The 26,935-nt window shown below is 41.3% G+C and overlaps 1 protein-coding gene and 1 long non-coding RNA gene across 4 annotated transcripts in view; one reads left to right on the top strand and one right to left on the bottom strand.

The window, feature by feature from the left end:
• The first annotated feature begins 3,696 nt into the window (after positions 1 to 3,696).
• CYP19A1 (cytochrome P450 family 19 subfamily A member 1) overlaps positions 3,697 to 26,935 on the top strand; it is a 34,003-nt gene continuing 10,764 nt past the window's right edge. Inside the window, exons 1-4 of the mRNA XM_006746934.3 lie at positions 3,697 to 3,841; positions 9,665 to 9,815; positions 18,899 to 19,053; positions 24,494 to 24,670. Coding sequence (XP_006746997.1) covers positions 3,697 to 3,841; positions 9,665 to 9,815; positions 18,899 to 19,053; positions 24,494 to 24,670 — 628 coding nt within the window. The remainder of the gene's footprint in view (positions 3,842 to 9,664; positions 9,816 to 18,898; positions 19,054 to 24,493; positions 24,671 to 26,935) is intronic.
• Positions 4,188 to 26,935, bottom strand: part of LOC145723511 (uncharacterized) — a 113,928-nt gene continuing 91,180 nt past the window's right edge. For 2 of the 3 annotated variants that reach the window (XR_014148626.1, XR_014148624.1), the window contains 2 exons: positions 16,041 to 16,142; positions 4,188 to 4,528 (listed from right to left, as the gene is read on the bottom strand). This is a non-coding gene — a long non-coding RNA (uncharacterized LOC145723511). Of the gene's footprint in view, positions 4,598 to 16,040; positions 16,143 to 26,935 lie in introns of all 3 variants that reach the window. The other variant, XR_014148625.1, reaches the window with a different exon arrangement.

Below are 26,935 nucleotides of genomic sequence, written 5' to 3'. Positions count from 1 at the left end.
TGGGGACGTGAAGGAGGGACAGACCAGGTGTAGTGAAGAGAAGGAAAGGAAGGGCAGGCTTGGCACCTGGCCCTCAGACCCAGGGTGGCTGGGTCCTCTGGACAGGTCTCCCCCATACTGCAAGGTAGGATTTGGTAGGATCTGGCCAGGCCGGGTGGCACTCCTGCAAGGCTGAGGCCTGCTTCACCATCCTGCAGAGGGTCAAGTCTGTAGCAGGACATCTGGAAGACCCTCCTGGCACTGCAGGGCCCGGAGTGTATCCCGAACCCAGAGCACCAGGACACCCAAGCTCTGCAGTGTCCCCAGCAGCCTTTGCCCTGCACTGGTGGGTGTAGGACTGGCATTTCCTCATCCTGAGGTCGTGGGGCAGTAAGTGAAGGTGTTAAGATACCCGTGGTTCCACACAGCACAGAAACACAGATCTGGTTCCTGTTTGGTACCAGGATCCATGTGGGATGCCCAGTGAGTGAAGAGTAGAGACCGCTTGGCAAACAAATGCCTGGAGCCCCAAGCATTTGAGATGGCATTTGAAGGAACATGGCACTTGAGGGCTATGCGTATGCATATGTGTGTTTGGGGGTGTGTGGGAGGTATTCCTGGCACAGAGGACATATAAGCATCCCCTATGAAGTTCTAGGACCTTCCTACATCCCTATACCACCACTCAAAGACCTCTGTTCAACCAACCTGTCTGTGCGGCCCATTAGAATGTTCTACTGAACAGGAAAACCCAACGTGCAAGTAGGAAAGAATTGGAAAGAACCTTTCCAGCTGTGATATTTGAAGGTCTGAAAAGCTTACTCCTTTAAAGGAAGTCATTCTGAATAGCTTAGGAATGAACGTAAATAGCTTAGGATTGAAAAGTCCCTGAATGTAGAGACCAAATAAATCCCATAATAGGCATCAAAATGGCATGATTGAGAGCATCAGCTCTGTACTGGGTGTTGTAAGTGATAAATCACTAGATTCTACACCTACAACTAATGATGTTACATTTTATGTTAACTGGAATTTAAATAAAAATTTGAAAACCAAAAGAGCATGCGTTCCAGAGACAGACTACGTGGACTCTAATCCCAGCTCTGCAACAAACAAGCTGGGTGCCCCACTTATCACACTTCGGTTTCCTCATCTGTAAAATGGGGATCCTCTTACTTAGCTCAGGGTGGTTGTGAATATGAATGACTTAGTATTTGTAAAGCAATTGGAACAATGTCTGACACGTAGTAAGTGCTCTGTAAGCGTTAAAAAAAAAATTCTCACACTCTTTGGGACATCTTTAGGACATACTTTTGAGAAAGATTAGGAACCAGGCTTCTAAGCCCTATTAAACATTTAGATATACAGGCAGTCTTTGCTTTACACAGTAGTGCAAGACCATAATAATGACCATAAGAATTGAAACTGGGTAAAAATCGAGAGAAAAGGGCTCCTGGGTGGCTCAGTTGGCTAAGAGTCTGCCTTCGGCTCAGGTCGTGATCCCAGGGTCCTGGGATTGAGCCCCCACATCAGGCTCCCTGCTCAGAGGGGAGTCTGCTTCTCTCTTTCTCCTTCTGCCTCTCCCCCTGCTTGTGCTTTCTTGCTCTGTCTCTCAAATAAAATCTTTAAAAAAATCGAGAAAAAATACAAGCGTTCCATGACCTTTAAAATTTTTGTTGAAACATTAAAAACTCTCATACTACAGGTTTATATGGAAATGAAAAAAATAGTAAGACCTATATCATAATACACTGTAAACATTAGAAACACTGCAATTCTTAAAAGTGTTTTATTTGTTTGTAAAAAAAAATGAGAGTATTTGAATATCTCTTGCTGCCGTCTCCTCCTTGTGTAACTTATGATATGGACGGAGCATCTTTTCTAAGCCTTGGTGAATTGTCATACTCCTTTATAAATTTGTGTCAGCTTCCAACATGTTATTCTTTGTGACTTCAATGCTGCGAAATATCTCTGAGAGTTTTTTATTTTATTTTTTCTAAATTTTTTTTCTGAGAGTTTCTTTAATGTGAAGTTTTCTGCCAGGATCACTTCCTCTGGTGCATCTTCCTCCTTTTTGTCTCAACCACCTTCTTCACTTACACCTTTAGCATTGGTTTCAGGTTTCGTCAATATCAACAGAAACCTTGAGGATCCTGGCTGTCATAAAGTTCCAGGGAGTTTATTCAGAATGATGTAATGGTGGTTCCTTGGTTTAAGCCTCTGCCTTTGGCTCAGGTCATGATCCCAGGGTCCTGGGATCCAGCCCCACATCCGGCTCCCTGCTCAAAGGGGAGCCTGCTTCTCCCTCTCTCTCTGCCTGCTACTCCCCCTGCTTGTGCTCCCTCTCTCCGTGTCAAATAAATTAAAAAATAAATAAAATAAAATTAAGATCTCACATAGATCAGGGGAGAAATGTAATTACATACTTTTTAAGAATCTGATAAAAGTTCTTTCCCTCTAAAAGTTCAGGTGAGCAGATACAATACTTTATGCAGCATTTCAGGGAGTTCACAGAGCAACCAAAATCCAATTAGAAGCCCTGGTTAAGAATCTAGAACTATTCCTAGATAAAATCCTGCCAAAATCTGTTTCAGAGCCATTATAAGTCCTGCAAACTCAGGTCACTTTCCAAGGGAGGGTAATCCTCAGAGCAGTCATCTGCCACCAGAACCACATTGAATGGTCGCTCTTGCCTTGCTATGCAAGTTTATTCAGTCTAGGTGTCTTCAACAAACCATCATCCCTGAAACTCTCCTCTGTGAGTATTGGTCTTAGAAAACCTTACTGAAAAGACAGACTCAACATTACATTGTTGAGAAACATGACAGAACCAGCAAATCAAACTGAAAATTGTCTTGCACAGGAGGTTAGCTGCTGTGGGCAAAGCATGAGTGGACCTGAGCCTATTGCTGGTGGCATTCTACTCTTTCTGTCCTTTGTTTTCTTCCTCCTCCCCCATTCCATCTCGTTCTCCTCTCCCTGGAATCTCCGTCTCTCATTCTTCTCTCCTACTACTTCTGACATTGGCCCCCATGAGTACTGCTTCATCCAGCCTGTGCTGCAAAAGATTTTAAGCCTTATTCAAGCCAATAGAGAAAAGATCATCCTGAGTGAGTCACGCTGAATTCAACAAACAACCCAATAGAAGTCTCTGAGGATACCTCGACAATGCCCAAGCAACTATTCTTCCTAGAGAAACTTACTCTTTGGGGGAATTAATTTTGAGCAGGGAAGGGGGTTAGGGATTACTTTTTAAAAAATTGATTTGGCATCAAGAGAAAAAGATTGCCTAAGCAATATCTGCTGATGAAGTCACAGAAAGGCTCCACCTCTGGAATGAGCTTCATTTTCTTGTATTTTGGTAAGAAATTTGATTCTCAATTGGGAATTCAGCCACTCTACCCACTCAAGGGCAAGATGATAAGGTTCTATCAAACCAAGCGTCTAAACGAACCTGAGACTCTACCAAGGTCAGAAATGCTGTACTTCAAGCCAAAAGATCTCTCTTTGGCTTGCTTGTTTTGACTTGTAACCACAAGTTTGTCTTGTCTAGGTGTCCAATCACATTATAAAACAAACGCTGATTTCTGCACTACAGCATCCTCTGAAGCAACAGGAGTCCTGGATGTATACTTTGGGGGATTCTCTAATTTTTGTTTTGCTCCTCTGATTTCCACAGGACTTTAAGTTTTTTCTCTTGAGATCAAGGAACAAAAGATGGTTTTGGAAATGCTGAACCCAATGCATTATAACATCACCAGCATGATGCCCGAAGTCATGCCTGTGGCCACCATGCCGATCCTGCTGCTCACTGGCTTTCTTCTTTTGGTTTGGAATTATGAAGACACATCCTCAATACCCGGTAAGTCAGTCATTTAGTTCTGTAACTAAGGAGATTGTTTACTTGGGCTTTTGGTCCATGAGGGTAAAGAAAATTTTGCAAAAGGACAAAGAGCAAAAACATGGTGAAATGGCTGAAGCCCATGGCAATGTTAGCAAATAAAAACTCAGGTGAAAAACTTTATACCAATTAGCTGCACATTTCAAATGAAAGCATTTCAAAAAAATATCTTAGATAATCCCATCCAGTCTGTGCTTTGCTTTGGTAGACTTGGCATGAGTATCCTTCAAAGTAAGTTTGAAAAAAAAAAAAAAGTAAGTTTTAGATGGGGTGAAGCAAGGTAAACCAGGCATTTTTTTTATTATTAATTCAAATTCATTCCAATGTTACTCTGAAGGTAAAAATGTTTCTGGAATGCCTTCTTTTTTTTAAGATTTTATTTTTAAGTAATCTCTACATCCAATGTGGGGCTTGAGCTCAGAACCCCGAGATCAAGAGTCATGCGCTCCACTGACTGAGCCAGCCAGGCACACCCGGAATGCCTTCTATACTCCTCTCCTTCTCCCTGCTGCTTTGCCTCATCCGTGTGCTCTGCCCTCTTCCTTTCTTGAACTTATTTCCTCTCTTCATCCCACTCTTCATTTTCTCTTATTCTTGGGGGTAGGTGTGATGGTGATGCCACCATAAGAGCTGGCTGGGACCTGGGCACTGGAAGAAAAATGGAGACCACTATGGTTCCCTTGGAACATCATACCCTGATAGAATCTTCAACAAGGTCTGTGGATTAATCAAAAGTAGAGTATCATATAATTATCCAGATAATTCCAATAGAAACCCCTACCACTCTACAACTATCAGATTAATTCAGAATTACCAGAAATATCCAACTATTTCTTCAGTTTTCAGTGAAAATTCTTCATGGCAAGCATCTATCCCCAGTCCCATGAGCCATCCAACAAGGCTTTACTTCAAGAGCATAGTCATTATGCACTTCCAAGTGCAGTGGACCTCATCATAGAGTGATTTAGGGTAGGAATGTGAAGCTGGTGCAAAGTGTCCCGTGTCTGGATTCTTCCAAAATTTTCCAGAGAACTGTCTGTCCTGTCTATCTGATTCAGCCTGGTATTTTAGGTTGCTTTCATGTCCACTTAAACAGAGAGCTCAGTTAATGTTGTTCTCTACTCCCTGAGGGGTCTGAGGGAAGACTCTTTCATGGCCTTTAACTTGAGCTCCTTCCCACTACAGCTCCTTCCTCACTGGATCTCTTCTCCCACAGTGGGCTCCCAGGTCAGGATCCATGAATGGTGGGTGAGGTGGAGGGTATTTTATAACAAGTCCCCCCAGATGTTTATGTTGCAAGTTTTAGAAGAAGTCCCTTGGACCTTTGAAAAAGGAGGTCAGCCTATGGGGGGGCAAGCACAAGAACTGGCATCCCTGAAGCTTTGGATCCGGAGCCTAGGTGACAGCTCACTCTGTCCCCCAATCCTGTGCTGGGGACATCATGCTGCCATACACTAATATTTCTATGGTTCTCAGCTATGTCTGGAGCAGGGCCCGCATGTTGATATTAAAAAAAAAAAAAAAAATTCTGGGGCACCTGGGTGGTTCAGTTGGTTCAGCATCTGACTCTTGATTTTGGCTCTTGATTTTGGCTCAGTTCATGACCTCAGTATCATGAGATTGAGCCCGCTCAGTGTGCTAGGCTTGGAGCCTGCTTAGGATTCTCTCTCTCCCTCTGCACTGCTCCCCCCAACTAAAAAAAATAAAATAAAAAAATCTTCCCAGGTGATTTTTCATTAGCAGTCAGGATTGAGAGCCACAGATATGAGTCCAACCCCTTCACTTGACGGAAGGGGAAACTGAGCCCCAGAGAGGTGAACTGCCTTACCCAAGCAAACCCTTATGACAAATATAAGAAACCATGGAGTTCAAACCCTTCATTTTACAGGTGAGGGTTAAAGCCCAGAGAAAGGAAATGGCTTATCAGCATCTCAGCTTGAAAGGAAAGGCAGGGGAGGGGAACAACCAGGAATTCCTAAATCCCAGGTTGGTGATCATTTTGCTCTCCAGGGAGCTTCTAGTTCCATGCTTTCCCTTTGAAAATGTGAGCTCTGGTCAGAATCCTCTCGTGGCACAGACTAAGGTCCCATGGTGCCCGGCTGGGGAAGGAAAGGTGAGAAAATTGGCTTTGTTGGGGTGGTTCTTCCTGAACTCCTTTTGCCAGTTTCCTCGAATCACTGGTTCTCTGGATTCTTGGTTTTACAGATTTGCGGGAAGCTCAGGGTCAGGGAGTGTCAAGGGGAGTTAAGAAGTTGCAATGATTTAAAAGCCCTTAAGTTAGTTACAATTTACAAAGCAGTTTCACATTCTTTCTCTCTTGTGATCCTCATAGCCCTCTGATGAGGTAGGTGTGTTTATGCCTATTTTGCAGATGAAGAAACTGAGATTAAAGAGGATCGATGGTGCATAGCTAGTAAGTGATGAAACTGGGACTCAGAGCTAAACCTCTTGAGCCATCCCCAGCTTTGCGCATGGATTCCCTCCCCCAGAGCCTCTCTCTGCCCTGGGCACCATGTCCCCAGAGGGGTCAATGGGAAAAGGACATGGCAACACATTCCCCTTTCTCCCACTAAAAAAACGACTTCACAGAAAAGTGTACAAATAAATATGTCATCACAGTACAGGACACGAAACAGGATGTTAGCAGGATCCCAGAAACTTCTCTTGTGTCTTTTCAGTCATACCCCCTCTCACCTCCAGAGGTAAACATTCTTCTAATTTGTGATAATCACTCCCTTGTTTTTATAGTTTTGCCACCTAATTTCATATCCCTGAGCAATACAGATTAATTTTGCCTGGTTTTAAATGTTTTAGCCATCGAGTCCTACATTACTTCTATATTGCTTCTTTTGCTCAATATTGTGCTTGCAAGCTTCATCCATGGAGTGACATGCCTCTATAGCTCATATGGTATGCAGTAGCACAAACATCTCGTGGTTTAATTACTGATGCTACTGTTGGTGGACCTTTCGGTGTCTCTAGTTTGGGACTATTGTGAACAGTGCTGCTATGAGCCTTCCCGTTCACAGGTTTCTCTAGGGTGTACACCTACCAGGGAATGCAACAGCTTCTTGATTAGGACAGTGGGTGAGAGGTCCCAGCTGTTGGCTTCTGGGAGGCTGTTTCTGCACAAAAATGCAGTGTAGTATTTATCGCTTCTCTTAGGGTGTAAAAGAGGTGCCCGCAATTGCTGTAGGCCTAAATCAGCATTCCCAAATCTGAGAGGCAGAGAGCAGCTTAATGCGGATGCAACCAGAATATTTCTCGAATATCCTACCAAAGTTTCTCCCCTCCTAGGACATTCTTTTCTCAGCTGGAAGGTGTAAGGTACACATATAAATGAAAGGATCACACTGTGTTACAATAATTCAATATTGTACTTTCTCCTACCCCATACTCTCCTCTCCTGCCCAGGACTCTGATTGGGAACCTATTTATGCTTATCACTCCATCTCCAGTCTCTGACTTGTAGCTAGTGTCTAAACCTAGTAGGGTCTCAGTAAGTGTTTGTTGGATGAATTAAGCTGACACATGATTGATCACTAGGGACCCAAGACTTGGATTCTCTTCTGGTCAGAACACTCAGGTTTTCAACCTGAGCAAATTTCATCACCATCTCCCTTTTTCAGTGGATAGAGATCTGCACTGTCATATTTTAAACTTGAATGGTGGTTCCTTAATATTAAGACTTTCTACATGGTATTAACATAAGAATAAAAAAAAAAAAAGACTTTCTACATGGCACCAAAGTATTAGATAAAAAATGAAGAGTGCAACCTTTCATTTGCATGTCTTTGTTCCTCATGGGCCTAGCATATTAAGTAAGTAAACGTTTGTTGAATGAGTCTATTCCCAAATAGCCGGATGTCTGACCTCCCATGGACTAAACGTACATGATACAATGATATTTTTCCATTTTATCAAAATGTAAATACAACCTGAAATACTCTAAATGTGGATGATATTTAAAACTTCATCCTTTATATTACACACACATATCTAATTAATTTTAAAAATTCACCAGGAAACACTTATTAGGCATCTACAATGTTTCAAACTGTAAATACCCAGCAAAGTAGTTTGTTATTATGCACATTTTAATTGATTAGAGATCTGTATATCTGATGACCTTTTAAGGAAATACATATTCAAATTTGCTTGTTTTAATCTTTTAAAGAACTTGGGCGCCTGGGTGGCTCAGTCGTTAAGCGTCTGCCTTCGGCTCAGGTCATGATCCCAGGGTCCTGGGATCGAGTCCCACATTGGGCTCCCTGCTCGGCAGGAAGCCTGCTTCTCGCTCTCCCACTCCCCCTGCTTGTGTTCCCTTTCTCGCTATCTCTCTCTCTGTCAAATAAATAAATAAAATCTTTAAAAAAAAAAATCTTTTAAAGAACTTAATGAAATTATTAGGTATAAAGTCAGTCATCTACTTACAATACAGTGTTTTCGGAACAATCAGAAGATTAAGAAGAACCCTTTGAAAACGTTTTGGTTCTATAGATATTACCAAAGACCTTCACTTTAAATATTTTATTGATTTATTTGTCAGAGAGAGAGAGAGAGAGTGAGCACAAGCAGGGGGAGTGGCAGGCAGAGGAAGAAGCAGGCTCCCCGCGGAGCAAGAAGCCCATGGTGAACTCAATCCCAGGACCCTGGGATCATGACCTGCGCTGAAGGCAGACGCTTAACAACTGAGCCACCCAGGCATCCCAAACGACCTTCACTTTAAGGAAAAAAACCTGACAGTCTTATTCCCATTAATCCAGCTATTTCAAAGGATTAAATCTTATTTGACGAATTTGGGATTTAACATCCAATTTAGATGGTTTAAGCAAAAGTTTAGATTATCTAGATTTATTTACACAGTGCTTGCCCCTGGAGTGAGAACACTGTCTCAAACAGTCGTGCATGTTGGCTTCCTATTTTACTACTGGAATGGAATGAAAGGAGAAAGATTTGATGTAGAAAAGCTACTACTTCACAGGAAAACTCCTAAAACCATTCCAAGAAGTTTTTGTCTAACTTTTTACAGCCACCAGTATAATCAAGCTACCAAGTTTGTTCTCTGGTCTAAGCAACAGAAAATTCCTCCGTTCTTTATGTAAGCAAGGACATGAGCGGTCACTGCTCTTGAGTAAAACCACATTGCTGGACCCAAATTCTAGTCCAGACACTGACTGGACTCATTGCCTAATTCCTCAGTGCTTAGCTGTATGTTTTGCCTAATGAGACTAAGCTTAGGATTCTTCTCTTAAACTGAGTCCTTTTTGAAGGGAAAAAAATGGATATTCTTTGTTTGAACATTATCTTCGCAGACCGTGTCTCTCAGTTAAAAAGATTACACCAAAACTACAACCTAATTTTAACCTGCCCATTCCATCAGCTGGGGCATTCAAACCAAAAGTTTTCAGACAAAACCAGGCAGCCAAACAGATCGGTCAGCTTGTCACATGTCCTGGTTTCCATGCTTGTAACTAGATGGACTGACTGACTTGTATTGAAAACTCACTGACGTTGTTTAATGTGGCAAGAAAAGAGCAGACACCTACCCTGGCTCATTCAGACTGAAAGGTTCGAGACCAAATAGAACTAGTGTGGTATGGACACTGAACTACTGTTTTTTCATGTTAAGCTTGTTTGTTTTTTTTTAGAGATTCACAGATATACATCAGAAGGTATCCAAGACCTTTTAGACATCAAAGAACACAAGCAGCGATAATATAAAACAGTTGCTCTTTTTTGGTGTTTGCTAAAATGCTGACTGTGGTCTGATAACTCTCCTAGGTCCTGGCTATTGCATGGGGATTGGGCCCCTCATTTCCCACTGCAGGTTCCTGTGGATGGGCATTGGTAGTGCCTGCAACTACTACAACAAGATGTATGGAGAATTCATGAGAGTCTGGATATGTGGAGAGGAAACACTCATTATTAGCAAGTGAGTCTGTTAATAATCAGAGACAGGTTTTCAAAACCAAGGCTGTGTTTTTTTCCTATTAAGTAACACACTTATTTTGATATCTTGATGCTTTTGTTGCTAAGGCTGTGTTTTTACTTCCGAGGTAAAAATCTAACCTGTAGACAAGCGGAATCATTGGGTCTTGCCTAAACCCAGAGGTACATCTATGTACTCTAAAGAACTCTGGAAAGCTGGGAAACTATTTGAAATTTCTCTGAGCGGTGAATAGAAACTTAGAATCCAAAGGATTTGGGTTTGACAAAACATATTTTAGGGAGGGGCATTATCTTTTCTGCTTTCCTAAGATTTTGGTCTTATCTCTATTAGCAAGCAGTTAAAACGAAACACCGGAGAGAAAGGAATCTGCACCAGTTTGCTAATGGGCTTCTAATGGCAGGCTCCGGAGCACCTCCAGAAGGGTAAACAGTAGAAAAAGATGCTATTCATATGCTCCTGTTCTATTTATGACTGTGGGCTGGTGTCTCAGCTGAGTGATCTTAAATACATTGCCTATTTAAAAAAAATGATTTGTCGTATTTTCTGGATAAGTTTAGCAGATTGAATTCATCCAGGGTTAATCAAATAGGCATCGAATGTAGAGAACTAGCTTTGTGAAATACTAGTTTTCTTATTTATTGATCATAGAAAATGGATAATTTCAAAGAGAACACATTTCACTAGACTTTCAGCTGTCTTTACTGGATATTTAACAATGTTATATGCCAACACTGTCTCATTAATGAGTTTTTATATTCCCTGACAGGACTTTACCCACAAACCAAGACCAATTAGGGTTTTACTGGTATGTTAGAATTTTTTTGTCCAGATGCAGACTATTGCCCAGAAGTAAGTGAAGCATTTCCGGAAACTACATTGATTTCTTTCAAGCCAAGATTACATACATCATTTCATAAAATACCATGGTAATCTCAAAGGCCAATTCTTTGAACCAAATAACTGACAGAAGGGAGTGGGGGACCAATAATTGCCCTTGGATTTTACTTCTCTTGAGCTACTTTGGTCAGCCAAATTTAGGTGAATTTGATAAGTACTCATTTTAAACATCAATACTTTACTCTCTTTGGCAATGGTCTACAATCTCAAAATGTCCTGGGACTGATGACATGAGGGCTTGGGGGCTTGAGACGTTTGCCACTGCTCCTTCATCCACCAGCATAGTGAGTTGCCTTCCAGCCCTCATCACAGATAGGTGAAGTGACCCGCAGGGTATTTTTCTAAAAGGATATCCGTCTACAGCTCAGGACCTAAAGCGGTGGTTCTCACCCTGGCTCCACATTGAAGTCACCCAGGGAGCTTTTAAAAACCCCAATGCCCAGGCCACACCCCAACTTTCAGAATCTCTGGGGGTGGAACCTGGGCATCAGGTGTTTGTAGAGCTCCCCAAGTAATGCCAATGTGCTGCAGAGCCTGAGAGAGAAGAACAGGTGAGCAGCTTCTGGCACCAGGGGGCCTTGTCTTGGGGTCAGGGGAGCAGCTAAGCAGGGTTGGAGTGCTTTTGTCTGATCATCTTACCCCGCAGTCTAGCTCAAGTGGTGGTAGTATAAGACAAGAACTGGAGTGAAGAATGTGACAAAGGCCCAGAGGACGAGAACAGAAATCGCTCTTAGATACTACATACTTGGATCACCAGATCCAATCCTGGAAGCCCAAAGCCATTCCTAAAGTAGGATCCTTGTGACAGTGCAGGGTAGCATCTGACGGCTCTGCTGTCTTCATTAAGAAAGTGACCTTAGTGACCCTGACCAATTCAGGTGCTGATTCATGCTTGAGATGAGCCCACAACCCAACCCACCCTTCCCCCAGCTCTCCCAGTTCTCTCCTCATCCTGTCCTCACAGGCTTTTCACTGGTTAGAGTCTTTATGTTCTCCTTAATTGCCTCTGAGCCGCTCAATTTTGTTGTTAAGGGCTGAGCTCCCTGCGGGGAATAGGACATGTTTGTCTCCATCTCCTTCCATTGCCTGCTCTTCAGGTCCCTTCCAGAACTACCCGTGCCTCTTGAAAATAGCCCCTCGGAAAGCTTTTTATTTTTAGTTGAATAGTTTGCCAGGTTTTTTTCTTTTGAAAAGTTTGAGATCAGCTGAGTAGAGATAATGACCCAACTTTTCCTACCAGCATAGTCCCGAAGTGGTGGGGGCTGCAGAACTTCATGGGGGGAGTCAGTGCGGCCAGGATGTTGCCTGAGCAGCTCAGAGTTTTGGGGGAAAGTTTATCTCATTATCGGTAGATAAAGTAGGCACAGTTTCCCAGGCGGTGAGCTCTAAATTAATGAGGGTCTACAGATGCTGTGCATGTTGTGTGTATATATTAGTTTTTGTAATGAATACAAAAAAAAAAAAAAAGAATATGGGTAACATCCATTAAGGGGAGTTAGCAATTAACATGCTAATTAGGGTTGTTTTTGCAAACCTGTTAGTAATTAACATACTAATTAGGATTATATTTGTATATCTGTTTTAATCATGTGTACATTTATAGCGAATGCATTCATGTATTCTTTCAACATACATTTGTTGAGAATTTACTACATATACTAAGCACTGGATGATCCTAACATATAATCATTATTGGCTCCCCATTCATCCATTAAATAAACATTTATTGAGGACTTACCTATGGACACTGGGTATCATGAGCAAATCAGCTAAATATCCCTATCCTCATGGAGAAATATATTGTTGTATTGTTAATATACCAACAAAAGATGAGTAAAACATATAGTATAGGAGTAGAGTGACCAGCTGTCTTGGTATGCCTGGGACTAGGGGGTTACCCAGGATGTGGGACTTTTAATGCTAAAACTGGGACATTCCCAAGCAAACCAAGATGGTTGCTCACACTATCATCAGGTAGATATGAGCTATATAGGACACTAAAGTGGGGAGGGCCAGTTGCAGGGATGGAAGTACAACTATAAATAGGCAGTCGAGGCAGGCCTCATTGAGAAGATAGCATTTGATTAAAGACCTAAAGGAAGTGAGGGAGTGAGTCAGGCAGAGATGTAGAGGAAAAGCATTCTGGACAAAAGGAAGAGCAAGTGCAAAGGCACTGAGGTGGGAGCCCATCTGAAAGGTTCAAGGAACACCAAAGATATCAGTGTGGCTACGGGAAGAATAGTGGAGATGACATTAGAGAGGTATTAGGATACCCAATCATGTTGAGCCTTGTTGGCCATTGTAACAACGCTGAATTTTACCCTGCATGAGATGGGAAGCCTTTGAAGAGTTTGAGAAGAGTGACATATCTGATTCATTCATGTTTCAGCACATTACTGGCTTCTCTACCCACATTCTACTCCCATTCTACCTACATTCTTTGAGAACAGGTGCAAGGAACAAGGAACAAGGATGAATGCCCAGAGAGCAGTTAGGCAAGAGATGATGGCTGGTCCACGTGAGTGTGGTAGAGGTGATGAGAGGTGAAATTCTAGGCATATTTTGAGGGCAAAGCCAGTAAGATGCTAGGAGATTGGATGTTGGGTGTAAGAATCAAGGTGATAGCATAGTTTTTGCCTTAAGTACCTAGAAAAATGAAGGGATCATTACCTCAGATAAGTGGAGCAAGTTTGGGATGGGGAAAAATCAGGATTCCATTTGGGGTATTTTGACTTGACATGCCCAGTAGACAGCTGAGTGGGATGTTGTGAAGGACGGTCTGAGTCTTTAGACCACCCCCCCTCACCACTATAGTCAGAAACTAGAGAAGGATAGCCAAAGAAGGGAAAACCAGAAGAGTGTGGTGGTCTGAAAGCCAGGTGATGAGTGCATATCAGGGAGGATGGAATTGTCAACCATGCCAGAGAGTGCCTGGTGAACGGGAGATTTAAGTGTTGCATTTAGCAACAGGGAGGTCATGGGTGACCTTGAAAAGATCAGTTTCAATGGAGTGGTGAGGGCAAAAGTCTGATTATAGTATAGAATGGGGGGAAAGAATTGTAGGCAGCAGGTGTAGACAACTGTTCCAAGAAGTTTGTCATAAAGGCAGCAGAGAAATGCAACAACGAAATAGAAAGGGATGTATGGTCCAAGGAGTCTCTGTTAAGATAGGAGAAATTACAACATGTGTGTTGAGATGGCAATGATGGATTACAGAGCAAAATTGTTGATGGAAGAGAAAGGGGTGTGCTAGGTGAGATGTAAAGGGGGTCCAAGTGACAAGTGGATTTGGTCTTGAAATAGGGACATGGAAGTTCATCCACAGTAAGTTTGGGAAGTTTGGATATATGAGCACATATCCTAATAGTTGGAGCTTGCAGAGATTCTAGTTCTTTTTCCTCAGTAAAATAGGAAATAAAGTCCTTAGCTGAGACTGAGGAAGTAGAATATTTGAGGAGAGAGAAGGCAGGATATAATAGTCATCTAGAACAGTGAGAGTGAACGGACTTGGGGAACTGTAGAATGGCCAGCTGCACTAAGGACCCCCTTGAATTTAACTGGGACCTGTGTGTGTGTGTGTGTGTGTCTGTGTGTGTGTGTGAACATGTGCATGTGTGGTTTTTTTCCCAGCCACATTCAGCTGCCAGGGGCAAGCACAGAGGAAGCTAAAAGTTGGATTTAGCCAGGGGTGAGGTTTTACCAGGCAACTATGACAAAGTAAGGAGAGAGTCAAGGGAGTTGAGAATGCATGGGAAGAGAGTGATTTTAATGATTAACAATAAAATGTTTTTTTCCAACTTTCTATTAAGAAATGTTCAAATGAACAGGAAAGTTGAAAGAGCAGTCCTCCCATTCCCTGCCCCACATGACATTGATCTTTGGAAGAGACCAGGTCAATTGTCTTATAGGATGTTCCATATTTCCGAATTTCTCTCATTACATTATGGTGTTACTTAACATATTACTCCATTCCCTGTATTTCTTATAAACTGAAAATTATGTCTTAAAGCTCAGTTTCATTCAGGTTAAACACTTTTGTAATGATACTTCCTTGGTAGTTTTGGGCACTTCATATTGCATCACATCAAGAGACAAGGAAAAGTTGTCCCTCTATAAGGGATGTTAAATGTGATCATTGGGTAGGGTAATTATAGGCAGATCTCTCTGTTATAAAGATCGTTTTTCTCTTGCAGTGACTCCAGTATTTAAGCTGGGTAAGTGAGGCTATTAGAGGGACAAAGGACAGGGGAAAGGCAATGGAATCGATGGACGATAAGTCTCAGGCACAAAATAGGTCTACACAGGCAAGTACTTTTAAATGTTTGGTACCAATTATTCCATTAGTTTCTCCTCCGTATTTCTAGTACTTACCACTCTTGAACCCAGCCACATATGTTAGTCCTTTTTTTCTTTTTTGAAGATTGTATTTTTTAAATTTTTTATTCTTTTGAAGATTTAATTTTTAAGTAACCTCTACACCCAACATGGGTCTCAACCTCACAACCCCAAGATCAAGAGTCCTATGCTCCACCAACTGAGCCAGCCAGGTGCCCCTGTGTGAGTCCTTTAAATTCAGAACTGAAGGTGGCTTCCTCCTCACTACTTAAGAACTTACTCTGGCTACTTTTCATTTTGAATAGACAATAGGTTTGCCATCTTTGGCAATGTCTTTTGACTTCAGTCATGTTTAAAGAAGAATAATGAAGGGTAATGGGGGATACAGGCTTCCAGTTACGAAGTGAGTAAGTCACAAGGTTGAAAGGTATAGGATAGGGAATACAGTCAATGGTACTGTAATAGCCCTGTATAGTGAGAGATAGCAGCTACACTTGTGGTGAGCACAGCATAATGTATAAACTGGTTGAATGACCATCTTGTATTCCTGAAACTAATGTAACACTGTGTCAGCTATACTCAAATAAGAAGGAAGGAAAAGAAAAGAAAAGAAAAGAAAAGAAAAGAAAGAAAAGAAAAGGAAAGAAAGAAAGAAAGAAAAAGAAAAAGAATGGCCCCAGTTACCATACAATTTACACTACCCACTATCTTTTCTGAGCTTGGGGACTCCCTTGGTCTCTCTTGAGTGGTAAGAAATCTTTACTCTCCCAGTCAGTATAACATCTCCCTTAACTGGTATTACAGGCTGGCCCCCAAGGCTGGAGCAAGGTCTCTACTGTTTTGCTGAATGCCCTGAGCACTCTGGGCTGGAGTCCCTAGTTCATCACCAACTTTCTTTTCTTCACTTTCTCGATTTACTCTGGTTAGATAAAGCCAGCCTCCTTTTGATCAAAGACTTGGTTTTAAATTGCTCACCTGCAGCTGGTCACTCTTCTCCTGCAAGGTGTATCACTTCCGTCTTTGTCCGTTGCCAAGTCCGAGCCTCTGACTCAAAAATCACTGAGATGTTGGCACCCCCTAAAGAACACATTTATGTTTGAAGTTAGCTCTTTATTAACTAATACACATTTAGTTGGGTTAAAGTCTGGGGTCTCTTGTTCTCTTTTTAAAATTGATTAGTAATTCTTCAAATTAAATGGACAGGTTAATGTGGTTAAATGCAGTATATAAAAGCTCTAGGGGTCAGAACAGAAAAAAAATAGTGTTCTGTTTTACCTCTGAGCACTTAAAATTTTTAGATATGAATTTGTGAATAAAGAATGTACAAATTACTTACTTTCTGCTGTCATTATAGACTAAAGTAGGGGAAGGTAAGAGAAGCTAATGTCCTGAAATCTATTAATAAGCTTTTCAGTCCTCTCATAGCACGATTTTTCTATACAGGGCAAAATTTCATCTGTTTGTCAGTCAAATTAATTCTCTGGAATACAAACAGAAGCATCTGGATTTTTGTTTTATTTTTGTTGCTAGGAAGAGAAAAAAACTTGTCCAAAACTCAGCGATCATTTGATGAACATCATCTGGAATCAATTCAAGAGAATATCTGACTTAATAGAGAGTGTTTTGATTTGAAAATAAGATATTTTTTCCTGAAAGAAATTATCTAGTACATAATTTATTCATATAATAATTCTGCTTTCATTTCTTGACACTGCCATTATTTCAGGGTCTTTCTTTTAAAATTTAAATGGGACTATGGAACCATCATAAATGTGAGGGTTTGGCTAATACTTAGGCCGCAGCCTAATCTACTCAGCCAGAGCACAGCTCCTTTGGCCCAATGTCTTCTTTGGGAATGTGTTTTCACAGGCATTAACTGAACAACCTCATTAAGGCAACGTCATTCTTTTAGGAACCAAGTATCAACCTTAAGAGGGAAGAGCAAGTGGTAAGATGGCCCCTCCAGCCCAATGTAAGAACGAGGTGCATATACCTATATATGTGAGTGGCCATTCTATATAATGGTCACTCCCCATCTCTAAGGGTTATGTGTTCAGAAACACCCTATAGTAGGAGAATTTGCAGCCAAGAAACAAAATTTCAGTGGAGAAGTGGAGAGGAAGAACCAAAGTCACAATGAACATGTGAAAACTTGTATAAATATTAAGTTCACCAAAATAAAAAAAAATAACAGCATCTAAAATGTAACACGGATATTTTATGTATTTTGAATTTGCACATTTAAGGCACCATTCTGTTACTTTTTTTTTTTCCCTCTACCCCTCCCACACCAGAAAAAATGCCCAGGTTCTCCCTCCTTTGCAGTATCAGAGAGATGTTTATAAATATATTTTGCTTTCTTGCAATAATGTGCCTATTTTCTTCCTATTCCTCTGCTCAAATATTTAGTTCCTTTCTAATTTTATGATCTCTGCCTCTGAACTCCACTCTGATCTCAGAGACATGGAGTAATTTATAATCCTCAGGTGAAAAAAAGCTTTGGGGGATCTATTTTAACTTACCTGGCAGACCTGAGTAGTTTAGTTCTCAGCCCCAAGGTCAAGGGTTATGTCACTTGAGGTCTGCCTACAATCCCTTCAGAGCATACATAGGTAGGCAACATTTATACACAGCCTGGCTCTGGCACTGTTAACATAGCCAAAAGTCAGACTCCTGACAGTTTACCGTCTCCCCTTTCTTCACACTCCCACGGTTGCATGCCAAAAACCTCTACGCCTCCTCTGCTAACCACTCTGCCCCTCTTTTTAATTCCCAAACCCTGTTCCCTTTTTCTATCTCCAAGAAAAATGGTGATCCATTTTGGATATACTTGAGTGGAAATTTTTTGAAGTTCCTAAAAATATATATGGAGAGAAGTAAATCTGCTTATGCTTACTATATCCTGAGAGAACTCTGTGACCCTGGAGACCCTGATGAGTCAGCATGGAATGCAGAGTCTCAAGATAGCTGCTGTCACCACCACAGAGAGCCTTCCAGGGCCAGCCCAGCCAGCTAAGGCCAGAGCCAGTAGTGCCCAGGAGATGTCCTTCAAGCCCAGAATGGTACCCACTGGAGGGGCCACGCCTGATGAGAGATTCTGAGGATAGGTGGTCTGAGGCAGAACTGTTGGTTCCAAACGGAAGAAGACTTCGGCAATTCCAGGAACTCCAGAATCTCAGAATTCTGAGACTCACTCCAGCAGGGGGTGGCACCATCTGGAGTGGGGCTGGAGGCTTTCGGGACCCTCTGGTGGTGTGGAGGGCTCAGGTCCTCAAAGCCTTGCAGCTCTGGCCCCAGTAGTGGGTAGTATTTTGGTGACATGGAGTTAGAAAAAAAAAAAAGGGAAATAAGGAATGGTGTGTGTGTGTGTGTGTGTGTGTGTGTGTGTGTGTGTTCTATCTTTCGTGATGCTCAAGCAGGGAGTCAGTAGGTAGGAATATTTCAACTGGAGAGGGATGTTCTTATGCTAACAAACACTTACTCAATATAAATACTAGAATACCTTGCATTTATTTTTTTAAAAGATTTATTTATTTATTTTTAGAGAGAGGGAGAGAGAGTGTGAGTGGGGGAAGGGGCAGAGGGAGAGGGAAAGAGAATCTCCAGCAGACTCCCCGCTGAGCATGGAGCCCACTATGGGGCTTAATCTCAGGACCTCAAGATCATGACCTGAACCAAAACCAAGAGTTGGATGCTTAAACGACTGGCACCCCTCAAATGCCTTGCATTTAGATCAACATGCATTTGCTAAGAGAGCCACCTGGTAGTCAAAATCATCACCATGAGTTCTCCTGACCCTTAAAAATTAACACCAAAGTTTGCTATCTCTGCAGGTCCTCAAGTATGTTCCACATAATGAAGCACAGTCACTATAGCTCCCGATTTGGCAGCAAACTTGGACTGCAGTGCATCGGCATGCATGAAAACGGCATCATATTTAACAATAATCCGACCCTCTGGAAAGCCATTCGACCTTTCTTTACAAAAGGTAATCAAGTGCTGGTGACATTCTGCTCTTTTGTCAATAAATGCGCCCCCCACCTTTTCTGGAATTTAAATTCTGCTGCTTCACTTATTTTGAAATAATAAGATATAGTAGGCACTGTTCTAAGTACTTGATATTTTAATCCCACAGCAACCCCATGTGGTAAATATTCTTGTCACTTATATTTTACACATAAGAAAACTGAAGCTTAAGTAAATAGGTTAAGTAACTTACCCAAGGTCCCCAAATTAGTAAATGGTGGCCCAGAAGACAACGCCAGTGCCTACATTTTTAATCACCACAAACTCTGTTCTTCCTGTTGATGCACAAAGCAATTCCATGGACGTGAAGAAGAGATAGAGCTCTGTACTTAGGATCATTTCAATTAAGAATTTAGTGTGTCAGTCACATGTTTGATTCAAACATAGCTAAACAATGTGTTTGCTGAATCATTTACTGACATCACAGATGTTTTAACAGAAAGCAATTTGCAAATAAAATTAGAGATTTTAGAACTAGGAAGGACTATATATATCATCTCATCCAGTCTCTGAATTTTATAGTTGGGGAAATGCAGTCCTAGAGAGGTTGTGATTTTTGCTCAGACAACATAACAAATAATAATGAGCAAAGATCTGATCCCAAGGCTCCTTGACTAGTGATTTCCCCCTTTATTGTATTTTGTTGGGAATGAAGCAGTTGGGGAATATACATGACCAGTCTTTGACATCAACATCAAAGAAGATAATCATGTCCTGGAAACACTGTCAGTGATAGAATCTGGGGCTAGATGGATCTTAGGTCTGACTGCAATATTCTTCCCTCTAAGCCAGCCTCTGTAGTGAACCTGGATGCCTCCCATGTGGCTACTGAGAAGCTATGTCTGTCCCAGCTGAGCACTGATTCTCTCTACAGAGTTGCCCATTACCAAGATTCATACAACTCTATTGTAGACTCCACTGTATTTGACTCCTATTGCTGCTGTAACAAATTGCCACAAACTTAGTGACTTAAAACAATACATCGATTATCTTATAGTTCTGTAGGTCAAAAATTTGATGTGGGTCTCAATGGGCTAACATCAAGGTGTTGGCTGGGCTGTGTTTCTTTCTGGAGGCTCCAGAGGAGAATTTGTCTTTTCCAGAGGAGTTTCTTTGTCTTTTCCAGCCTCAGAGGCCACCTGCATCCCTTGGCCTATAGCCCCTTCCTCTGCCTTCAAAGCTAGCAACAGTGGGTCAAGTCCTTTTCCTATCATGTCTCTCAGACCATCCTTCTGTCATCACATCAATTTCTGACTCTGACATCAACTGGGAAAGGTTCTTTGTTTTTGAGGACTCATGTAATTAGGTTGGGGCCACCCAGATAATCCACAGTAATCTCCCCATCTCAAGGTCCTTAACTTGAATCATATGTGTCAAGTCCTTTTTTCCATGTAAAGTAACATATTAATAGGTTCCAGGGACTAGGACCTGGACAGGTTTAGGGGGCTATTATTCTGCCTACCACTCGTGTTGGGGCAGATCAATCCTCTCTCATGCCTTAGAAAACTGCAGACTGGTTTAATGAAAAGAGTATAGGCCTCAGGATTATAGGTTTTGGGTTCAAGTCCTAGTTCTGCCACTTTACTAGCTATATGACCTTGGACAAGTCACTCCTCTCTGAGCTTCAGTTTCCTTCTCCGCAAAAGGTGATAAAGACAATAGAACATTAATTCTAGGGTTATTATGAAGAATAAATGAAATAATGCTGTAAGATCCTACAGAAATGTGGTTTTTTGTTTGTTTTTGTTGAAGTATAGTTGACATACAGTATTATATTAGTTTTAGGTGTACAACTTAGTGATTCAACAATTATACATGTTATGAAACGCTCCCCATGATAAGTGTAGTCACCATCTGTCACAATACAAAAATGTGACAATATTATTGAATATATTTCCTATACTGTACATTATATCCCCATGACTTATTTATTTTATAACTGGAAGTTTGTACCTCTTAATCACCTTCACCTATTTCACCCATCCCCCCACCCTTTCCCTTCTAGCAACCACCAGTTTGTTCTTTGCATTTGAGTCTATTCCTTTTCATTTGTTTGTTCATTTGTTTTGTTCTTTAGAATCCACATATAAGTGAAGTCATGTGGTATTTGTCTTTTTCTGTATGACTTATTTCACTTAGCATAATACCCTCTAGGTTCACCCATGTTGTTGCAAATGACAAGATTTGAAATGTAAGTTTTTTTTTACTTTGCGGTTTGGCCCAGGCACATTAGGAACATGTGAACTAGTATTTAGGAGCAGTTAACTCTCACATACCAACATCCTCTACCTTGCCATGCAAAAATTAATAGAATTTTTAAACTTTTTAGATTAATAGAATTTTCTAAACTCATCCATTTGTTTAACAAACTACTGTGTTCTTATCATTGAACTAGGTACCTAAAATACAATGATAGTCAAGACATGGTCCCTGCCCTCAAGGAATTTATAATAGGGGGAGGGACAGAGTGGCAGATCAATACATTACCAAATATCATCCTAGGTGATGTGTTATGCTAGAGGTGTGTGCAGAGTGTTATAGGGCACAGAAAAAATGGGCCATCTAAAGTATCCTCAGGGGTCATGGGAGGCTTTCTGAGGAGTGGATGCTTACAATAAGTTTGGAAAGAAGGTAAAAGCTACCTACATTAAGAAAGTTTGACAAGGATGCATTCCACAGAAGGAAAGAACAGGGTACTCCAAGACAGAGAAGGGTAGATCAGCACTGTATGTCCAGGGAACTAACTGTAAGTAGGCCCTCATGCCTGGCATGGATACATGTAGGCATGAGGCCAAGGGGAAGGCACTGAACTGAGTTTATCTCAAAAGCTACAGTAAATCATTCAAGATATTAAGCAGAATGACATGAGCATATCTGAGTTTTAGAAAAATTCCTCTGGTAGCAGAATGAATGATTCATTGACAGAAGGCACGATTGTGAGCAGTGAGAACAATTAGGAGCTACTGCAGTGATACAGGGTGGATGGAAGGGAAGTCATCAGTGTAAGAGATGTTAAAAGAGTACAATCTGGGGCACCGGGGTGGTGCGGTCAGTTAAGTGTCTGACTCTTGGTTTTGGCTCAGGTGGTGATCTCAGGGTCATGATCTCAGGTCATTATATCGAGCCCCGAGTCAGGCTCAGTGCTCAGCACGGAGTCTGCTTAAGATCCTCTTTCCCTCTCCCTCTGTCCCTCTCTGCTACCCCTCACTCCCTCTCTCTAAAATAAATAAATTTAAAAAATTTTTTTTTAAAAAGAGTAGAATCTACGGCACTTGGAATCAATTAAAAAAAATCTTTTTTAAAGATAAGCCCTATATATATAAAAGACAAGATTTTCTAATAAAAACATTACAAAACTACTCAGATTAAATGCCAAAAAAGAGGTCTAAAAAAAATAATAGAAGTCTAATTGCTTATTAAAAGTTCCCTGTTGTGTCTGACATTTTTAGTAATCAATGAGTTACAAGCATTTCTCTTCTTTTAAGATTTTATTTTTTGAGAGAGAGAGAACATGAGTGAGAGGCAGAGGCAGAGGGAGAAGCAGACTCCCCGCTGAACAGGGAGCCCGATGTGGAACTCGATCCCAGGACCCTGAGATCATGACCTGAGCTGAAGGCAGATGCTTAACTGATTGAGCCACCTAGGCGCCCCCCAAGCATTTCTTGAATCTCCTTTTAGAGTTATGTTTCTCATTAGTTTTCCTGATATAGTAGAAATTTGGGGGTATGTTTTGGTATCTAAAGTAGTAACATTAATGAAGGCATTGATTGCCTGGGTGTATCTATGGAGAAATAGTGAAGTGCAGCCTAGGCAAATGGCCCATCCTGGAGTGATGAAGGTGGAGGGTCAAGAAATAGCCTCTGTTTCCTGAAACTGCCAAGAGAGTTGTCCATAGTGAAGGAATTATGCTGATTACTTGCTCACTTTTTTAAACCTGGATAAGATTCAGTACTTTTTCACACATTTTAAAAATTAAAATTATATCCACATCATGCCACTGCCTATAAGCAATGATATTACATTTTGCTTACACGTTTGAAACATGGCTTCCAGCTCTAGGACGATAGGGACAAGTCATACATCAGTCTGGGAGGAAACCACCAGTGATATTCGAAGCCAACCCTTCCACACAAAGTGCTGAGTCATTAAGGAATCATGCGTCCCACCTGTGAATGTGATAGTCACCCAGGAAACAACAGCCTGGCCTTTCATATCGGCCAGGTATTTCCTACAGTCAGAAAGTATGCTACCAACGCAACCTTCCTTTTTACATATAAGTAGAAATCTTAAGAATCTAGAACTGCTCACCAGGCTTCCTTTCTTATTTGCAAAGTCTGCCTTCAGGGGCTTCTGCTGTGCAACTGATATTTGTTTTGTTTTTTTTTTAAGAAAGAATTATGGCTACAAATTTCCCCAAGATTTTTCATTGCATTTCAATAACTGACTTTAACAGTAAGTCTGAATAATAAAATACAGAAATAGGAGAGATAACTCTTAAAGAAAGCTTAAAAAAAATAGAACAAAGAGAGAAAGTAGGGCTTTAAGAGTTAAACTCTCTAGATAGATCACCTACCACCACGAACCACTAGCTGCCCAGATGATCTAGAGCAGAGCCAATTCACTCTACCTGTCTTTACTCATTTATTCACCCATCCTTTCATTCGTTCATTCCTCTATTTGACAAATATGATTTGAAGGCCACCATGTACTGTGGACTTGAAGGACAGTGCTAATAGGAGGTTGTCACTGCCCTTCAAGAATTCCCAACCAGTGGGGAAGACAGTATGCAAACAAAAAAATTGCTTAATTGTCATGACCTTGGTTGAGTAAAACAAGTCTAGAAGTAGTTTGAGGAGAAACCAAAATTAAGAACCCTTTTGATAATTTGTAAGACTAGCATTTTGAACCACATAAACCACAATTAAACAGGAAGCACTTTAGATCAAATAGTTAAGGTCCAGTTTGAGTAGTTCGATAGCAATACCCTGCCACCTGTTGAAACATAAGTATCTCCCTGGCCAAATCCAAACCTTCTTTAGGGAAATATATATACAGTAAAAATGGAAAACCACTGATGTGTGATTCATGACCGCAAGTACTAAATGTTTCATTTGCAGTCTCACAAATGATTTTCTGTAACATGAAGAAGAGTTTAATTTTGAATATTTTGTTTAAAATAAGATTTTTATTCATTCATTCATTCACTTTTACCCATAAAGGTGATGCATGTTTGTAGAAAATTAGGAGAATGCAGAAAAGTATAAAAAAGAACATGAAAATTTCTGCCAAGTTACTGAATAAAAAATCATGTATAATTAAACTCCAAACAGAAAAGGCCAAAATAACCTGATTGTGTGTGCCCCTGAGTTCATGTGACTCACTCTCTGATGTGTTACCCTCAGCTTTGTCTGGCCCCGGCCTTGTGCGCATGGTGACAATTTGTGTTGGATCCATCATCACACATCTGGACAGGTTGGAGGAGGTCAGCAACGAATTGGGTTACATCGACGTGTTGACCCTCATGCGGCGCATCATGCTGGACACCTCTAACATTCTCTTCCTGGGGATCCCCTTGGACGGTACTTGAGAATTGACATTCTGCCCTTTATTGAACAAGGGGATGAAGGGGATAAGAGACTCAAGGAAAGATAATGCTGTTTTTGTACATTGCTCTTGTTCAAACATCTCTAAGTATTCTTATGATTTTTTTTCTAGTGTGTCTGCCTTGTTCATTTATAAGACAGAAGTTTCTGTAAGTAGGGGCCATCTCCTCTTTTGTATCTCTCCTCATTGCTCTGGGAAATATGATTCTACCCACAGTCAAAACTTGACAAATGTGATCAGTTCATTTGGCCATGAATACACCCTACTACCAATCAAACTGATAAATTTAACCAATTCCAACCATTCTTGTGGGCACATACACACACACACATGCACACACACAGATATACATACATACATATGTACATAAATATACACGTACCCTCCTCCCTCAAAGCTACTAAGCATGAAAACTTGGTCTCTGTCTATACAATGATAATGGTGCTGGTGCTGCTGGAAATGATGAAAATAGCTACCATTAATTTAGAATCTACTATAAAAAAGTTGCTTTACGTATAGTTTGTCATTTAGTATTATAACAACTCTGGCAAGAATGTCCCACTCAAAAAGCTACTCCCGTCACTATACTACAGAAACAAATATTAAAACATATACATGCAACTCTATCACCATCAAAAAATAAACAATCAGTTGGGTTAATTCCATGCTGCTATTGTCCAGCTTAATGTAATTTTCCCTGAATTCTAGCATGTTCACTGACTCATGCATTCATTCAAAAAATATATTTTTTAAAGATTTTATTTAAAAATATTTGCTAATTGCCTATTTTATGCTAGGCACTGTTCTAGGTTCTGGGGATTGAGCAGTGAACAAGACAGATAAAGTCCTTGCCTTCAAGGAGGTCACATCCCAGTGGCAATATAAACAGCAAACAAGTAAATATCTAATAACACATCAGGCAATACTAAAGCAAGGCAAGGGGATAGGGCAAGGGGATAGGAAGTGAAGAAGGAGGGGGAGTGGGTGGCTATCCCAGAGAGGGCTGTCAGGAAAGGCCTGCACAAGGAGGACACCTGCACATCAGCCTAAATGAAATGAGACCAGGAGCCACATCCGGGTTTGAGGGAGGGAACAGCACCTCATTTTAACACTGGCCCAAAGGAGCTGAGCTATAACACCTGTTGCCTCATTGGCCACATTTGGAAGAACAGACAAGCTATAAGCCCTCCTTTTCTCCTCTCTAGCTCTGCTTACCTCATGTCCCCGGCTCTTTACTTATTTCCTACAAGAGTCACAGAAACCTCATCTGACTGCCATTTGAATGGGAGCCCCATTCAACTCTGAGTATTTTTAATCACACCCCTTGCCTCATCCCCTTCAGACAGAAACTCTAATCCCAGCTGGCCTGTCCTACATGCAGCTCTCCCAAAGGTCAGGCAAGTCTGTATTTTATTAGACCCTGCTTCATGGTCCCCGGCTGGCCTCTTAGGAAGGATGAAGTAAACAGAATTGTAAATCTCTCTGTTAACTTAGGGATGCAGGCTGTGATGCTAAGAACCTGCATAACCCATGCAGAGTACCTTGATTCCTCTTCTCCACACCCTGTCCTGGTTAAACTCTCCATTTGCCTAAGGGAACCAGTGCAACAAGGAGAAAGAACATTGCTCTGAGGTCAGATAGGCTGGGCTCCAGACTGAGGGCCTGCCTGCCACACTGGCTGCGTGGTGTTAGGCAAGCTTCCCAAGCTTCCCTCTCTATGAACCGCAGTTTCTTCATTTGAAAAAGTGATGACACTATATCACTCCCCTAGCAAGACTGTAAGGATTAAATGAGGTCTCTTCTGTAACGCGTTTTGCATGGTGACTGGTATTTAGCAGTTGAAAAGAAATGTCTGTTCCCTTCCTTTTTGTAAAGTTTGAAAAAAGCAGGGGTTTTGTTTCCCTAAACATGCAATTTAAGGATGTTCATTAGGAGCTGACAATGCATGAGGCTCAGGACAAGACATTAGGGATACTAAGATGAATTCTATACTCTGGACCAAAATGTAACCAGAAAAGTGGCATGGCTTTTTGCCCTCGCAGGTGCCAGAATTGAGGCCAATAACAGCCATAATTCCTGGTGTCCCTCTTATTTCCCATTGTCCAAAAAAAAACAGGAAGGAGTTGGACACTCAGTCCAAGAGGGGCATGTGAGATTCTAGGCTTTGTCTCTAACACAAACTTGAAAAGTGGCAAATCTCTGGTTAACTTGGCTGATTTAGATGTCAAGCAGAATAAATT

This window comes from Leptonychotes weddellii, chromosome 9 (genome assembly GCF_054177405.1).
Source record: "Leptonychotes weddellii isolate Sample4059 chromosome 9, ASM5417740v2, whole genome shotgun sequence".
In the NCBI taxonomy this organism is placed as follows: Eukaryota; Metazoa; Chordata; class Mammalia; order Carnivora; family Phocidae; genus Leptonychotes; species Leptonychotes weddellii.
Note: the sequence above shows the minus strand (reverse complement) of the source record. Positions and strands in the feature narration are given on the sequence as shown.